The sequence below is a fragment of the Mustela putorius genome, unplaced genomic scaffold, assembly GCF_011764305.1.
Source record: "Mustela putorius furo isolate JIRA1106 unplaced genomic scaffold, ASM1176430v1.1 tig00003871_pilon_pilon_pilon, whole genome shotgun sequence".
Classification (NCBI taxonomy): Eukaryota; Metazoa; Chordata; class Mammalia; order Carnivora; family Mustelidae; genus Mustela; species Mustela putorius.
This window is the reverse complement of record NW_025422023.1, coordinates 10,202,382-10,221,005: the sequence shown is the minus strand read 5'-3', so window position 1 is coordinate 10,221,005 and position 18,624 is coordinate 10,202,382. Positions and strand designations below refer to the sequence as shown.

Below are 18,624 nucleotides of genomic sequence, written 5' to 3'. Positions count from 1 at the left end.
ACTGGAGGTTTTCCTATTGCTGTAGTTCACTGAGGAGCATAGAAGGGGCTTGTTACCGACAAAGCGTAAGGCGGGGGTTTACTGTTTATATGGACCCTTTAGGGGACACTAGTTTTGCTAAGCGTTAGCTATATTCAGTGATGTCTTGGTTTTTCTCTTTTTAGCTTGTAGACCTCAGGGAGTCGGGTTGGGATTGATGCAACCCTAAGATAAGGAGAATGAGACATACAAGCGTAAGGTTAGGATTATTAGTGCTAGTGTAAAGGCTAGATAATTTTTAAGGCTGATTGGGATATGAAGAAAGGTGCCGTTTCTTCGGGCACATTGTGTGTGTGTGTTAAGAGATCTTCCAATTTATAGATTTCCTTGTGGAGGACGGTTTCCTCTTTGGCTGCCTGTGTGCAGAGAAGTTGAGAGCTTTTCCAGACTTTAACACCTTCCACTGTTTTTGTGCACTGTACCATTCCCATTCCTCAGTCGTTCTTGCCTGGGACAAGATGTTTTTGATACATTTTACTAGCCCCAAGAACATCTCTACAAGAGTAGATCTTCTTATCTCCGTTTTATGGATAATACGGAGTTAGGGAGACCAGAGAAGGTAGAGAATTTACTCCAGATCACACAGCAACTAAGTGGCAGAAGTGGAATTCTAGCCCAGGCTGGCCAGACTCCATTCCACAGTCTGGGTTCTCAACTGTACTACGCTTACCGTGGTGGTGTGAAAAATTATGATATTCCTGTGGTTGACTATGGGGAATATCATTCACAGTTTACTTAAATGACGGCATCATCAAGTAGGGTTATGCAGAATTTCTGATCTTGTATACATGAGCTTTTCTTCAAGAAATGTGTATCAGTGGGATGCCTGGGTGGCTCAGTGGGTTAAGCCGCTGCCTTCGGCTCAGGTCATGATCTCAGGGTCCTGGGATCGAGTCCCGCATCGAGCTCTCTGCTCTGCAGGGAGCCTGCTTCCTCCTCTCCCTCTCTCTGCCTGTCTGCCTGCTTATGATCTCTGTCTGTCAAATAAATAAATAAAATCTTTAAAAAAAAAAAAAAGATTTTATTTATTTATTTGACTAAAGATTTTAATAAAATCTTTAAAAAAAAAAAAAAGATTTTATTTATTTATTTGACTAAAGATTTTATTTATTTATTTGACAGACAGAGATCATAAGCAGGCAGACAGGCAGAGAGAGGGAGAGGAGGAAGCAGGCTCCCTGCAGAGCAGAGAGCTCGATGCGGGACTCGATCCCAGGACCCTGAGATCATGACCTGAGCCGAAGGCAGCGGCTTAACCCACTGAGCCACCCAGGCGCCCCAAATAAATAAATAAAATCTTAAAAAAAAAAAAAAAAAAAAGAAATGTGTATCAGAAAGGAAGTGAACCTTGTAAATGACACTGACCATAGTCCAGTTTATCTTTTTTAAAATAACTAATGGACCATAGTCCAGTTTATCTTTTTTAAAATAACTAATTTTCAAATTTGGGTACTTTAACTACTTTTAGTTAACAAACTACTTGTGACATAGGCTACAGCAGACCTTGGTTCCCTGAGGCTTCCCTCACACATGCTTTGAGAGTGCCTGTGTTTATTTTGCAGGGTCTCTCCTTGCTTCATTTTACTGAAAAATTAAGGGCAGTGAGAAATAATTAGTGGCTTTAGCAAATCAGATGATTATTTCATGTTACAAGGCTACATATTAAGAAACAGGGTTTGGTTACTAGCTAACGAGAAAGAGGTTGCTCAGAGTATGAAATAACTCACTTTTCTTCATGGAAATAATTTATAATGTTTGTTAAATATATTCAGAAATTCTTAGAAAAACTTTAAGTTCAGTAAGGTAGATGTGGGTTTTTAAAAAATTTTTTTTCTTTTCTGAAAAGATTTTATTTATTTATTTATTTATTTATTTATTTTATTTTCCCCCTTATCAAAATATTTTTTTTCCCAGTGTTCCAAGATTCATTATTTATGCACCACACCCAGTGCTTCATGCAATACGGGCCCTCCTTAATACCCACCACCTGGCTCCCCCAACCTCCCCCCCCTTCTAAAACCCTCAGTTTGTTTCTCAGAGTCCGCAGTCTTTCATGGTTCATCTCCTTCTCTGATTTTCCACAATTCACTTTTCAAAGATGTGGGTTTTATTTTTTTATTTTTAATTTTTAAAACCTTTTTTTTTTTTTAAGATTTTATTTATTTATTTGACAGAGAGAAATTACAAGTACACTGAGAGGCAGGCAGAGAGAGAGAGAGAAGGAAGCAGGCTCCCTGCTGAGCAGAGAGCCCGATGCGGGACTCGATCCCAGGACCCTGAGATCACGACCCGAGCCGAAGGCAGCGGCTTAACCCACTGAGCCACCCAGGCGCCCCAATTTTTAAAACCTTTTAAAGAAGATTTTTATTTATTTATTTGACAGAGAGAGATCACAAGTAGGCAGAAAGGCAGGCAGAGTGAGGGGGGAAGCAGGCTCCCTGCTGAGCAGAGAGCCCTATGGAGGGCTCGATTCTAGGACCCTGAGATCAGGACCTGAGCTGAAGGCAGAAGCTTAACCTACCGAGCCACCCAGGCGCCCCAAGATGTAGGTTTTAAATGGTAGTGCAGTGAGAGGTCGGTGGGTGGGGGGAGGCTTTTGGGGATTGGGTAACTCTGGGCCTAATCATCAGCAACATCAGTATTATTGAGTTAATAAGGTGCTGTTACTCCACCTGCTTTATTACAACTACCCTTTTGGTGTTGGCCTCAGGAAATCTATCGTTTAGAGCAGATAAGGCCAAATACTGTTTTTACACAAGAACTTGAAACATATCTTGGCCAAAGTTATTTATTTACTCATTCCCCTAATTATCTTGTAAGTATTCCGCACTTCCAATGTAGCAGGCACTATTTAAAGTGCTTGAAACTGAGTGGTGAGGAAAACAAACTCTTTGTTCCATTAGGCATTCCAGTGGAGGAGATAGACAATAAACAAATTAATAGATAATATAATGGCAGGTGGTACACGGAAAAGAAATAAAGTCGATAAGAGGAAGCAGAGGTAGAAGACTGGTGGGGAAGAATGCTATTAGAATAAAGTGGTTAGGGGCGCCTGGGTGGCTCAGTGGGTTAAGCCTCTGCCTTCAGATCCAGTCATGGTCTCTGGGTGGTGGGATCAAGCCCCGCATCAGGCTCTCTGCTCAGCAGGGAACCTGCTTCCCCCTTCTCTCTGTTCCTGCCTCTCTGCCTACTTGTGATCTCTCTTTCTCTGTCAAATAAATAAATAAATCTAAAAAAAAAAAAAAAAAAGAATAAAGTGGTTAAAGATAGCTGTCTTGATAAAGTAACTTTTAAGCAGAGATCTTTTTGATAAGATCAGTTTTAAAAAGAAAAAAGTCGGAGAGGGGAGAGGCCTTGAGATGGGAACGTGCTGGAGAAGTTGTAGGAATAGTAAGCTGGTTAGTGTGACTAGGGCCCTGTGAGCTCTTGGGGAAGGGAATGTGTTCAAAGAGGGCATCTACTGCAGATCTTGTAGGGCTTGTAAGCCATGGGAAACACGTTGGTTTTTATTCTGCATGTAATGGGGAAGCTGTTGGGAGTTTGGAGCATAGAGTTGCATGAATGGACCTGCCTGATATCTTAAGTGCTTAGATAAGGGGACACTTGTTATGACTGTTTTCAGCTTTCCTATGCAATTCTCAGTGGTGCAAGTTTGAAAAGCTTTTTTTTTTTTTTTAATTTTAAAAACGATTTTATGTATTTATCTGTCAGAGAGAGAGAGAGAGCACAAGCAGGGAGAACAGGAGGCAGAGGGAGAAACAGACTCCCTGTAGAGCAAGGAGCTGGATGTCGGACTAGATTCTCATACCCTGGGATCGTGACCTGAGCCAAAGGCAGATGCCCAACTGACTAAGCCACCCAGGTGTCCCACATTTCTCTTTTTTTAGATAAAGATATTCTCAGTATGCCAAAATTAGAAAATATAGGTGAGAAGAAGAAAACCTGGGAAACCTGGCTTTCAGAGATAACTACTATTAAAATTTTAAAATACACTATATTCTTGGGGGCACCTGGTGGCTCAGTGGGTTAAAATACACTATATTCTTTCAGAACTTTTCTGTCTATACACATTTTTGATAATTATTTAAATATACAGCATAACTACTTTTTCGTATAGAATATTTTTGATAGTTTTGTACACGATAAACATATTTCTACAAACCATGGTTAAGGGCTCTTTTTGATTTTGTTATATATATTTGCTGTCATTTATAATCAATCACTCACTGTTGGATAGTTACCAGACTCGATTTTTTCTATTCTTTGATGAAGATCCTTTTAACTAAATTTTAGTTATTGTAGGGTGCCTGGGTGGCTCAGTCGTTAAGCATCTACCTTTGGCTCAGGTCATGATCCCAGGGTCCTGGGATTGAGCCCCGCATTCGGCTCCCTGGTCAGTGGGAGGCCTGCTTCTCCCTCTCCCACTTCTGCTGCTTATGTTCCCTCTCTGGCTGCGTCTCTCTCTGTCAAAAAAAAAAAAAAAAATTAAATCTTTAAAATAAATAAATTTTAATTAGTATATATCCTTATTTTCTTTCTTTCTTTTTTTTTTTTTTAAGATTTTATTTTTTTATCTGACAGAGATCACAGGTAGGCAAAGAGACAGGCAGAGAGAGAGAGGAGGAAGCAGGCTCCCGCTGAGTGAAGAACCGGACATGGGACTCCATCCCAGGACCCTGAGATCATGACCTGAGCCAAAGGCAGAGGCTTTAACCCACTGAGCCACCCAGGTTTTCCATATATCCTTATTTTCTTAAACAATTTTTAGAAGTGCAATTGCTGATTCATAAGGGTATACACTGTTTTAGTCTTTTTTTTTTTTTTTAAGATTTTATTTATTCGTTTGACAGATCAAAGTAGGCAGAGAGGCAGGCAGAGAGAGGGAAGCAGGCTTCCTGCTGAGCAGAGAACCCAGAGAGCCAGATGTGGGGCTCGATTCCACGACCCTGGGATCATGACTGGAGCCAAAGGCAGAAGCTTTAACCCACTGAGCCACCCAGGCACCCCCTTTTTTGGTCTTTTAATATGTACTTCTTTTTTAAAGATTTTATTTATTTATTTGACACAGAGAGAGGGAGAGATCTCCTGGCTCCCTGCTTCTCAATACAGTTTTTCTCAATAAATAATAAAAACTGTAACAGTTTTACATTCCCATTCTTTTATCAGAGTGCTCATTTTAGGTGCTAGATTTGGACATTATTTTATTTACTTATTTTTTAAAATGATTTGTTATTTTATTATTTATTTATTTATTTTTAAAGATTTTTAAAATTTATTTGACAGTGAGAAACATCACAATTAGGAGAGGCAGGCAGAGAGAGAGTGGGGGAAGCAGGCTCCCTGCTGAGCAGAGAACCAGATGCAGGACTCTATCCCAGGACCTCTGAGCTGAAGGCAGAGGCTTAACCCACTGAGCCACCCAGGCCCGACTATTTATTTATTTTAGAGAGAGGGTGCAGGCACATACGAGAAGAGGGAGTGGTAGAGGAAGAAGGAGAGAGACTCCCAAGCTGACTCCCTGATGAGCAGGCAGCCTGGCCCCTGGGGTGGGGGTACTCAATCCCAGAACCCTGAGATTATGACCTGAGCCAAAATCAAGAGTGGGATACTCACCCAGGTGCCCCATTTGGACATTATTTTAAAAAAACCAAAACCAAACACAGTTTATAGTGAGGTTGAACATCTTTTATATGTTTATTTCATGTTTATTGGTGATTTCGGGTTACTTATGTCCTTTATTTTTGTGTTGGCTCTTCATCTAAAATACATATTTATTAGACTTCTGGTTATATATTTTCAAAAATTTCTTTTTTATTATTTTTTTAGAAAGATTTATTTATTTGACAGACAGAGATCACAAGTAGGCAGAGAGAGAGGGGAAGCAGAGTCCCTGCTGAACATAGAGCCCGATACAGAGCTTGATACAGGGCTCCATCCTAGGACCCTGGGATCATGACCTGAGCCGCAGGCAGAGCCTTTAACCCACCCAGGTGCCCCCAAAATGTCTCTTTTATATATTGAAATCTTGTAAGGTTTTTTCCTTTCATGATTGTTTCTGTCTTGGATATTTTACTTTGAAAGTAATTCCTTCTTACCCCAATAAGTAAATATTTATATGTATTTCCTCTTTTGTATCTTTATAATTCCTTTATATATTTAAAATTTTGATCCATTTGAGGTTTTCAGATGGTTAGTTTTTTATATCTCATAATTTAACAATTTCTCTTGTTCACTGATATAAAACATTACTTTTTCATGTATGAAATTCTCACATACTGGTAATTTTCTTATTTCCTCTCTTAAAATTATTTTTTAAAGAATTATAAATGTTTAATGCTTATTGAACAAAAAAATCGATGCACAAAAATATAAAATATAAAGAATAAGGGAAAAACAATAAAAAACATACTACAAAGCAGAAGTAACCATTATAAAAATGTTTATGTGTGTCTTTCCAGATTTTTCTAAGTACATACAAATACAATAATATAAAAATGAAATCAATTCCTGTAATGGTTTTATAAGTATTTATTCATTTAAAATACATGGTGAACATCATTCTGTATCTATACATGTCTGTAAGTATAGATCTAGACTAATGTTTAATAACTACATAGACTCCCATTATGAAGATGTGTTCATATTTGAAATCTACACTTAAAAATTGATGAAAACATTTTATAAATATATGAATATACACATATACTAAGAACTGGTAGGCACCAAATACTTAGGAATTCTCTAAATTTTACGACTCTCTTGTATCCTTCTTATGTAATTGGGACAAATGATCAGAGAAGATTTTTTAGATATGTCAGTTTATAAAATATAAATGTCAAGGCTATCATGGTAGCTATACATGTGCCTAACAATTTAGTCTTAATCATTCTGTCCTAGGAGCCCTTGGAGGCCCTAATCTGCCGATTATCACTCAGATAAATTCTAATAAAATATGTGCATTAGTGTGGATAAATGTACATTTTTGTATTCTTGAAGTAGCCAAGAGACAATTGTCATGTAAATACACTTTAAAAACTTATTGTTATGGTACATTTCAAACAGCTACAAAGAGTAGCAAAGTGAACTCCCATTTATCCATCACTCCAGCTTCAGCACAGTACATTTTGTTTCTTCCTCCATTCACTATGCCACCCCTAATTTTGAAGCAATTCTAGACTTCACACCATTTCATCCTCAAACATTTTACTATGGATCTCTAACTGTAATGCCATTATCACCCATTTGAATATTTTTGTTGTGTTTCAGAGGAACAAGTCTCATGATTGTGGTCCAAAATGACCAAATATAAATTTATCCTTAAATAGAAGGTCTTTTCTTTGGTGTCTGTACTCATCTTCTATGAAAGACTTAAAACTGGAATATTTGATTTTATTTGATCATTTTATAATGTGAAATGATCTCAAAAGCTTGTAGAAAAGGAATATTTTTTTTTTAAGATTTTATTTATTTATTTATTTGAGAGAGAGAGCATGAGAGGAAACAAGGTCAGTGGGAGAAGGAGACTCCCTGCTGAGCAGGGAGTCAGATGCGGGACTCAGTCCTGAGACTCCAGGATCATGACCTGAGCTGAAGGCAGTCGCTTAACCAACTGAGCCACCCAGGCACACATAGAAAAAGAATCTTTTGAAGGTCTGTATGTTTTCTAAAAGTTTGCTTAAAAATGATGTATGGCATTAAGGAGATAAATGAGTTAAGAACTCTGTATTTGAAGTTTAAATTTGAGCAGAAATAATCAGATATTCAGTTTTGGGGAAGAGAAAACCGTGAGGTTTTTAAGCCTTCTTCTTCTTCTTCTTCTTCTTTTTTTTTTTTTTTTTTAAAGATTTTATTTATTTATTTGACAGAGAGAGCTCACAAGTAGGCAGAGAGAGAGGAAGGGAAGCAGGCTCCCTGCCGAGCAGAGAGCCCAATGTGGGACTCCATCCCAGGACCCTGAGATCATGACCTGAGCCAAAGGCAGAGGCTTTAACCCACTGAGCCACCTAGGTGTCCCATATATCCTTATTTTCTTAAACAATTTAAGTGCAATTGCCCTTAAAAATTAAACAATTTAAGTGCAATTGCACTTAACCCACTGAGCCACCCAGGCACCCCTTCTTTTTTTTTTTTAAAGACAGCTTTGGAAAATTCTGATTCTTAAACCTGGATATATGCTTCTTCATTTGATACCTTGTGGGGTGTGTTTAGGGCATAAGAAGATTTGCTTCTTATGGCCCAACACTGGATATCAGAGAAACAACTGATAGTTGAATCTTTAGGTAAGGCGTTGTCTTTATCACATGAACATGTATATAGTCAACCTAGACTATGAAACTCATCTTCATGTAATAGTGCTTTAATGTCTTCCATGTGAAATGCACTCTCCTTGACCCTTTCAGGTGCACCTGGTCATATAATTCCCACTGCAGCCCTGTGGAGAAGGTTATCATTAGTTACACTGATGGAGGCTCAGAGAAGTTATGGCCTAAGGTCATGCATCTTTTAAATGGTTGGGGGGACAAGGATGCAACCCACATCTTTTCACATCTCATGTGGCCTGTTGGCAAGAAGAAATAGTAAGCAAAGAGAACAATTACTGTCTTAATCTAAAGATGTCCAGTGAGAACAGTGATGAGCACAATGTGCTGTTCAAAATATACCCGCCAGAGCATCCCATTTGCTGAAAGTTCTTGATAAATGCATGCAGTTCCTGAGGGTCACTCTACACATCCCTTCTTCTCTGTTCTCTGTCTCTTGGAAGTCTCTTAGTTTTGGTGTCTGTGCCAAAACTGTGGCTCTGGCCTAGAGCTGCTCTGATCTCTTAATCTGGAACTCTGTCCTCTGCTGATTTGTGGCTGGAAATTTATCTCCACTCTTCTACCTGAATGTCTTCATGGAATATTGAAACTCAGTCTATACAAATGCCTCTTTTCTCAATTCTCCCAATCCTTAGTTTCTCTTCTTTTATCTGTTTCTAACAACACACCAATATTTTCTCAGTGAATGAGACCTGGAATTTTGAGGCCGTTTTTGTTTCTTGTCACCTGTGTTGCTGCTTGTTGGATCTTGTAGGTCCAGCCTGCAGTGTCTTATAACCATTCCTGCTTCGTCATTTGTACTGCTATCAGCCCAGCTTATTGTTTTCTTTTTAAAAAAGAGGTCAACTAATTTTAAGGACTTTTAGAAATAGGTAAAGGATACACAGTTGATCCCTGAACAAAATGGGTTTGAACTAGGCGAGTCCACTTATACTCGGATTTTTTTCAGTGAGTACAGTACTATAAATGTGTTTTCTTTCCCTTCTGATTTTATGAATAACATTTTCTTTTCCCTGGCTTACTTTCTTGTAGGAATACAGTGTATAATAGATATACAAAATATGTTAATTGACTGTTTATGTTATTAGTAAGGTTTCTGGTGAATAGTAGGCGATTGGTAGTTAATTTTGAGGAGTCAAAGTTAGTAAGTAGGTTTTTGACTGTGTGGGGTTTAGGAGCACCATATTGTTAGCTGTACCCCTGAGGGTTAACTGTAATGATAAAAAAAAAAAAATGTAAAGGTGGGATATATAATGAAAGCATCCCTGTCTCCTAGTTTTCTGGTTTCTTTCCACAGAAACAACCACTGTTAACAGGGGTCTTGTGTACATTCGTGTATCTTGTGACAGATGTCTGTATACATAATAGATTTATCTACATTTCTCTCTACAGATGATATTCTATGCATATGGTTTGGTACTGACTTTTTCCTTTAATTTGACATACCCTAGAAGTCATTTCAGATCAGTATCTGTAACAGTAACTATAGCTGTCATTTGTTGAATGCTTGCTCTATGCAATAAATGGTTCTAAGCATTTTCCACATGTTACCTCTTGGCAATTTTCATACTGATCCTGGGAGGTACTATTATTTCTTTCTGTTCTAGAACTGAGAAAATGGAAGAGTAGGGTGTTACATGAGCTTCACAGGATCTCACAGATATTAGGGCTGAGCTGGGACTTGAATTCATGCAAACAAGGTTGCTCCCTGCTGCTGCTCTTACCTGTGAGCTCTACCCCCTCCCCTCTCCCTGCCCCAGCTTCATCTCAAAAACAGGAGCTATGGCTGTGGATCTGTTCAACCACCCAAATTTGCTCCCTAAGCAGGTGTGATCTGTGGCTCCTCTGACCCTTTGTGTCAGTCTAGAATCATTCTCTGGGCATTTACGCTAATCTTTCATGAGTTCTAGTCTGGAGCTGTGGAGTGGGCTAAGAAAAGCATTTTGTTTCTCCTTTTATATTCCCCTTTTAAATTCTCTTTGGTCAGGAAACAAGGAGTTGCCTTAACTTCCACCCCTTTTTACTTAGCTGTGGTAGAGATGAAGCAGTATTTACTAGTTTAAGGATTTTAGGCAAAAATGATGTTAAGGCCAACCAAAATGTTTTGACTTAGGAACTTAGAATCTCTTGTACCTGTGTACCTTCTGAAGTAAGAATCATAGATGAAGCTCCTTTTGGCGATGGACAAACTGAGGTTTGGAGAGTGTAGCTTCTCTGTATCTTAATATATTGTTTGCTCAATGTATTGTTTACTTCTGCTCATTTTTGCATAAATGTTTTCTTAAACTTTTTTTGTCGAAGTGGTCCAAGAAGACATCTATGTATGAGACAGTTGCAAAGATTTCCTTTTCTCTTTTTAACTCTATTTGAAGTAATTATGTCTGGGGTAGAATCAGGTGTTGGATTGAAGCAGAATTGGAGAGTGGAGAAGCTATACCTGGTTAAATAATTTATGTATCTGGGGCGCCTCGGTGGCTCAGTGGGTTGAGCTGCTGTCTTCGGCTCAGGTCATGATCTCAGGGTCCTGGGATCGAGTCCCATATCGGGCTCTCTGCTCAGCGGGGAGCCTGCTTCCCTCTCTCTCTCTCTCTGCCTGCCTCTCTGCCTACTTGTGATCTCTCTCTGTCAAATAAATAAATAAAATCTTAAAAAAAAAAGAATTTATGTATCTATAGGCAGTCCTAACAGATGGCGTTCAGAAGCTTACAGAGAAAATGAGACTGATAATGTCCTTTGTACGGTGTGTTGCCATATAGTTTGTTGACGTATGCAAGCATGGTAAATGCCAATTATAAATAACTAGCACAGGCTTTATATGGCATATTTATCTCCTGGTTCCTGCTTGGTAGGTAGCACTGACATTGTAACAGTTGGTGGCATTTGTGACAATAATGGCAGCACTGGGTAATGGATTAAGTGTTTGGACTCTAGAGCTAGATGTCCTGGGTCTAAATCAGTGCTCCGCCACTTCATTTAACTTTTAGCCTTGGACTCTTTGTTCCGAGATGGCAATGATGATAATACCTTTCCCCTTGGGTCAGGTGATCATCTGATATAAAAGTGTCGGTGTGTGTGGCATGAGGATAGCTGAAAGAATGCAGACCTTGGTGTTAGACTGAGGTGATTTGGTTCCTGGATGTACTGCTTACTTGTGGGACTTAGGAGTGGAATCTTCCAGAGCTTTAGTTTCTTCCTCTGTAAATGGTATTTACTGCATATGATTGTGATGAAGATAAGACTATATGAGTACCTGTCTTGGACAACAAATGATATTTCTGTTGTTTTTTAGGGCTCATGGGTTTGCTTAGCATCCCAATGACTTACATGGTTTCTTAGTCATCAGGTATAACACTGAACTGCTGTTAGCTTTATTTTGTTTATTTTCAGTTATCAACTTTTTAATCTGTGCTATGAAGGACATCCTAAATGCTGAATGAGACACAACAGAATATTTTTTCTTCCAGTAATAAATAAAAATGATATTCACAAATGTTTTAAGGAAACTTCTATGTAATCAAGGTGGTGACCCCGAATTAAAACAACAACAATCAAAAAACAAACCTCTGATCATGTTCTTGATTTCTTATAATCCAAATTTACATTTGGAAATTGCTTCCCACCTCTGATAAACATTCTAAAATGTCCCTAAGGGGCACCTGGGTGGCTCAGAGGGTTAAGCCTCTGCCTTGGGCTCAGGTCATGATCCCAAGGTCCTGGGATTGATCCCCACATCGGGCTCTCTGCTCGGCAGGGAGCCTGCTTCCCTTCCTTTCTCTGCCTGCCTCTCTGCCTCCTTGTGTCTCTGTCTCTGTTAATAAATAAATAAAATCTTAAAATGTCCCTAAATGCACATTATTATCTTATTTTGGGGGGGGGCAGGACCAGCAACTCTGAGATCCCAAACTAAAAAAATGGTAAAAGGAAAAATAATCAGACCCTACAAATGTCCCAGAATTTGTCTTTAAATGGCAGAAAAAAGTTTAAAAAACACATTGAGGGGCGCCTGGGTGGCTCAGTCATTAAGTGTCTGCCTTCGGCTCAGGTCATGATCCCAGGGTTCTGGGATCGAGCCACATCAGGCTCTCTGCTCAGCGGGGAGCCTGCTTTTCCCTCTCCCCCTCCCCCGCTTGTGTTCCCTCTCTCTCTGTGTCTCTCTCTGTCAAATAAATAAATGAAATCTTTAAAAAAAAAAGATTCATTCTTTAAAAAAAAAAAATCACAAACCAAAAAAAAAAAAACACATTGAGCTTTCTAAAATGTCTTTAACAAGCTACCTTGGGAGTCAGTTCAAAAATAGAAGTTGATGCACTGAAACAGATGTTTCAGTGTAGCTTTAAAAATCTTTGTAAGTACAGCCATTTGGAAGGATGATCCTGGATCAGAAGTTTTATTCCTGTGTCTACATTAGGTACACACGCCTCATCTCCCTCGTCATAATTGTCTCTGTAATTTCCTCTGGTGTAGCGGTCATTAGCACTCTGGCCTTCCATATCCATATCTTCCAGGTCATCGTATCTGCCACTCCTGTAGCCTTGGTCCCCACCACCTCTAGAGTAACTGCAACCTTGCCCCTGGGCCCCAAAATCACCCCCTCTAGTTCCCCTGGCTGACTTGCCAGAGAGATCCATGTGGATCTGGTGACCATCTAGAGACTCTCCATTCATGGCTCTCCTGGCATCAGAGACAAGCTCTAGTTTGGTGAAGGTAGTGAAATTAAAACCTCGGGATTGCTGAGTCTCGTAAATCCTTGACAACAACTACCTCAGAAATAGGACCAGAGCTGCTGAAGTGGTCTTCCAGATCCTGCTTATTGATGTGGAAGTTGAGCCCTCCCACGAAAAGCTTTCCTTCTTCAGAAGACATGGCAGTGAGTTTGAGTACTACAAATTAAGCAGAAGGACCAGAAAAATAGCTATCCTTGAGGAGTGAATAGACTGGGCTGTTAGCTTTAAATAGGACTCAGAGTTTTAATATGAGCAAAGGGGGTCAGACCTGTTTGGAACTAAATTAAGTTGGTTGCTTAGCATTTGGAATAGTTATTATAAGTGTAATCTAAGCTTCTGCAATCTTTATTTTAGGGAAGGTAAGATATTTTCCCTTACAGGAAATTTTTTTAGTAGACTTCATCTTTTGGAGTAATTTTAGGTTCACAGCAAAATTGAATGAAAATGCAGACGTTTCCATATATACCCCCCTCCACACACTGGCACAGCCCCCCATAAGGACATCCCTCCACAGAGTGGTACATTTGTTATCATCAGTGAACCTACACTGACCTATCATTATCACCCTATGCATATAATTTATATTAGAGTTCACTCTTGGTGTTGTATATCTTTGGGTTTTGACAAATTTATTATATCTATTCATCATTTTAGTATCATTTAGAGGAGTTTCGCTAACTTCAAAATCTTCTGAGCTCTGCCTGTTCACCTCTCTCCCCCTTAATCCTTAATCCCTGGCAACCACTGCTCCCCCCCCCCTTTTGTTTGTTGTTGTTTTTTTTAAAGATTTGCTTATTTGTCAGAGAGAGAGAGTTGGGGGGGGGGCAAAGGTGCCCCGCAACCACTGATCTTTTTACTGTTAACGTGGTTTTGCCTTCTCCAGAACATCATGTAGTTGGAGTCATATAGTATGTAGCCTTTTGATTGGTGGTGGTTTTTTTGGAGATTTTATTTATTTATTTGACAGAGAGACAGCCAGAGAGGGAACACAGCGGGGGGAGTGGGTGAGGGAGGAGCAGGCTTCCCACCAAGCAGGGAGACTGACTTGGGGCTCCATCCCAGGACCCTGGGATCATGACCTGAGCTGAAAGCAGATGCTGAACGACTGAGCCACCCAGGTGCCCCAGTTTCTGGTCTTTAAATTTTGGCTTCTTTCAAGTAAAAGAAAAACTTAACCTCCAAATTCTATTTGTCTAGAAAAAATATATCTGAGAAGCTTGTCCTCTCGAACTCAACAAGCAGCTTACTTCAAGAGGCTGAGAGACAGGAAGGGGACTTGTGCCACACAAACCAGATCATCAGTCAGCCCCACAGCTTAGCAGGATGACATGTTGCAACTACATTAGCCTTCACACCTTCCTTTTCATGTTATTTTTAACTGGATTGGACTGAGTCCACAGTGTAGAGTTATAAATAAGGCTGGGTGGAGACACATGGACAGGCTAATTAGGTACTTCTTTAAACCTGTGTCCTTAAATATTTATTCCATGCTTATTCATCGGACTCTTAAGTCCTGTGTGTGTGTTGGAAGAGCCGAAAAGGAAACAAGTTGGCTGGGCCTGGCACACCCTACTTAGCAGAATAAAACCTCATTGTTAATCAGCCCTTAAAAGTCAGTTTGGTGATTATCAGTTGTTACTAAATCTCATTAACTGCACTCTTCCCTAGTAGTTTATTAAAATATTTCTTCCAGGGGCTCTGTCTGGCTTAGTCCATAGAGCATGTGACTCTTGTTTGTGGTGGTGTGAGTTCGAGCCCCACATTGGGTGGAGAGATTACCTAAAAATAAATAAAATCTTAAAAATAAAATGAAGTGTTTCTTCGTCAGGAGCAATTTCTGACAGGTACTATTCTTTCCATCTTGACATATACCCAGCCATGTTGTAGTGTGTCTTACTGACTTGTGCTCTGAGCAGGTGCCAACCTAACTTCTGTGGAAGTTAGACAAAGTTGGCTTTTCCTTCTCCATCTAGAGATGCAATTCCTGAGGAAATCACCCTTTGTCCCGTCCCAGTGGGGGAGGACTGCACTGTTTCCTTCTTTGTAGCTGTGATGTTGTTCACAGAAAGATGGACCAAAAAGCGTCACTTGCCACTTTCTTTTCTGTGTCCTCATCTGGAATGTAAAGTGTAGAAAATGGGTAGGAAAAGAAGGATCTCTGAGTATTATGAAAGGAAGGATCTAGGGCTGGACACTCAGTAAGAATAGCATCAGTGAACACCCAGCAGGCCTGTTGCCTGGGGTAGACATTGGCAACCATTTTCAGTAAAGGCCTGGACACTACTTTAGGCATCATGGGTTGTATGGCCTCTGTCATACCTACTCAGCTCTGCTGTTGTAGCATGAAAGCTGCCGTGTATGATTTGTAAAGGAACAGGCATGGCAGTGCTCCAGTAAAGCTTTATTTATTGACATGTGTCCATTCTTAGCTCACTGGCTGCACAGAAACAGTGAGTGAGCTGCATGTGGCCCATAGGTTGTAGTTTGCTGACCTGGTCTGGGACAGTATAGGTAACCTGAAGTTGGTCCATTCAATGGTATCCATGCTGCCTGTGTGTTTCCTGTAGAGGTCCTTTTTGTGCTCATTTAGTAAAGCTTGGTGAAAAATAACTTTGGAAATGCTATGTGAATCCAAAGAGTGGGCGTTTTGCTGATGTTTGGGTAGTAGAGGAGAACCATCCCCCCTGAGGCCCGCTAGAATAGTGGCAGCAATAAGCATGGTGACAATAAAAGGGCTATAAGAGAGTGAGGGCCAGGGCACCTGGGTGGCTCAGTCCTTTAAGCGTCTGCCTGGGGCTTATGTCATGACCTCCGGGTCTTGGGATCGAGTCTCACATCGGGATCCCTGCTCAGCAGGGAGACTGCTTCTCCCCCTCTCTCTGTCACTACCCCTGCTGTCCTCTATTGCTTGCTCGCTCACTCGCTCTCTCACATATATAAATAAATAAATAAATAAATAATCTTAAAAAAAAAAAAAGACAAAACTGAGGGCTTCACAGCAGACGGTCTGACTTTTATTTTCTGCTAATACCTCGGAGGTTCTGTATTTGGTGTTAACAAGGGCAGCTAATCTTCATCTCCATACATGTTCTTATTGATAATGAAACTATGTTATTTCTATCTCAAAGCTCTTTCATTGAGGAATTTTGTTAGACTTTTTTAAAAAAATATTTTATTTATTTGACAGACAGAGATCACAAGTAGGCAGAGAAGCAGGCATAGAGAGAGGGGGAAGCAGACTCCCCACTTAGTAGAGAGCCCGATGTGGGGCTCGATCTGAGGACCCCGGGATCATGACCCAAGCTGAAGGTAGAGGCCTTAACCCACTGAGCTGTCTAGGTACCCCTTGTTGGATTTTTTAAGAAAACATTTTTTAGTATTTTTTTGTTATCTGAAAGCCATGTTAACTTTGTTGAAAGTTAAATGGATGGAGCTTTAGCCTTGAGGATGGCATGTGCCAGCATATGAAATGCTTACACTCCTAGGCTCAGAGTTCATTAATTTTTAGGTGACAAATGGCTATTGTTAATAATTTATTTAATGTTTATTTAATTTATTTATTTTTGCATAATTGTCTGCCATAATTTTTATCAACAGGATCCGTTCTACAGATTTAATGACCTTGACTACAGATGGATCTCCTTGGATAACTGGACTTACAGCAAGAAATTTAAAATCCCCTTTAACATTAGGTATGTATGTGTGTATATCTATATCTACATCTGTATTTATTTAGTTATTGTTATTATTGATCTTTTTCTTTCTCAGCAGTAATCTTTTGTTTGTTTCGGTTGCATGTCAGAGAGGTGGGAGACCAAAGCCTTTTCCTATAAAAGTGACTATTTGATTTATGTTTTGATTTGTATGTAAGAATGGTGCCACTGACCATCAGTCATGAAATTATCTCTTACTCAGTCCTCCTTCCAGTGGTTATAATGGAGTCACCTATACCTAGTGAGTTCTCTTATTTCCATTTCCTTCTCTCTGCCCCTACGACCACATAATCACTAGAATGTTAGTTATAATTTGTCAAGTAGGATCAGAGCTATATCATTTTTTCCATGTGGTGTTAGCCAGCCATTGAGGCTATGGCATTGGCCTTATGTTATGTCATGAAGCCATGAGGAAAAGCATAGTAATTTTTCTTGATTCAGCCCTTTTCTCCTCATTTCCCAGCTTCCACATTTGCCTTGGCCTTTGTGAGCAAGTGACTACAATTAGGCCAAAGCTGCAACTAAATTTCTTGCTTTGTCTTTTTATTCTCCGGTCTTATATATGGAAATGTTAGACTCATCTTCCACAAACATTAGATTCATCTTCCCAACATACTGGTTTTACCATGATGTTCTTGCTCAAGAATGACAGTGTTGGGGCACCTGGGCGGCTCAGTCAGTTAAGCATCTAACTCTTGGTTTCAGCTCAAGTCATGATCTCTGGGTCTTGAGATGGAGCCCCATATTGCCTTGTGCTCCACACTCAGTGTGGGAGTCTGCTTAAGAGTCTCCCTCGCTCTCCCAAGTAAATAAATAAAGTCTTGAAAAAGAAGGCACTGTCATTCTTGAGCAAAGGAATGACAGTGTCTTCCCTTTTTTTTTTTAGGTTTGTTTATTTTAGAGAGAGAGAGAACGTGAATGCGTGTGAGAGCCCACAAAAGAGCATGAGTGGGGGGAGGGGCAGACGGAGAGGAAGAGACTCTCAAACAGACTCCCCGCCCAATGGGAGCCGGAGGCTGACCAGTGGGTGGGTGTGGGGGGCAGGAATGAATCCTACAATGCTGAGAGTAGACTTGAGCTGAAATCAAGAGTTGGAGGCTTAACCAACTGAGCCACCCTGGCACTCTGACAGTGTCTTATTTTTCATTGATAAAACCAGTTTCATCTTCCCTGCTTATTTGTGAAAATACTACTTAATCTTGACTATTCTGTCCCACTTCTTGCATCCCTTCCTGCCCTGCTGACTTGATCAGATTCTTTCCCTTAGCTCCCTAGCATAACCTCTACACCTGAAACTAGCTCATTATCTTTTTTTTTTAAAAAGATTTTACGGGCGCCTGGGTGGTTCAGTGGGTTAAGCCTCTGCCTTCGGCTTGGGTCACGATCTCGGGGTCCTGGGATTAAGCCCCACATCAGACTCTGCTCAGCAGGGAGTCCGCTTCCCCCTCTCTCTCTGCCTGCCTCTCTGTCTACTTGTGATCTCTCTTTCTCTGTGTCAAATAAATAAATAAAATCTTAAAAAAAAAAAGATTTTACTTGTTTATTTATTTGACAGAGAGAGAGAGAAAACATGAGTGGGGGGAGGAACAAGAGGAGAGGGAGACTCAGACCCCCAGCTAAGTAGGGAGCCTGTTGTGGGACTTGATCCCAGGACCCCCGGGATCGTGACCTGAGCTGAAGGCAGATGCTCAATGACCGAGCCACCCAGGTGCCACCAATTCACCCTTTTAAAGTATAAAGTTCAGTAGTTTTTAGTATATTCAAAGCGTTGTGCCACCATCATTATCCTTGTCAGAGAGAAGGTCATACCCATTAGCAGTCATTCCCCAT

General features: G+C 40.2%; 1 protein-coding gene across 3 annotated transcripts in view; it reads left to right on the top strand.

The window, feature by feature from the left end:
* The window catches only part of MANBA (mannosidase beta), a 122,884-nt gene that overhangs the window by 553 nt on the left and 103,707 nt on the right, over positions 1-18,624 (top strand). For 2 of the 3 annotated variants that reach the window (XM_004748157.3, XM_004748156.3), the window contains exon 2: positions 16,679-16,773. In XM_004748157.3, coding sequence (XP_004748214.1) covers positions 16,679-16,773 — 95 coding nt within the window. Of the gene's footprint in view, positions 1-4,737; positions 4,770-16,678; positions 16,774-18,624 lie in introns of those variants that run through there. The other variant, XM_045067051.1, reaches the window with a different exon arrangement.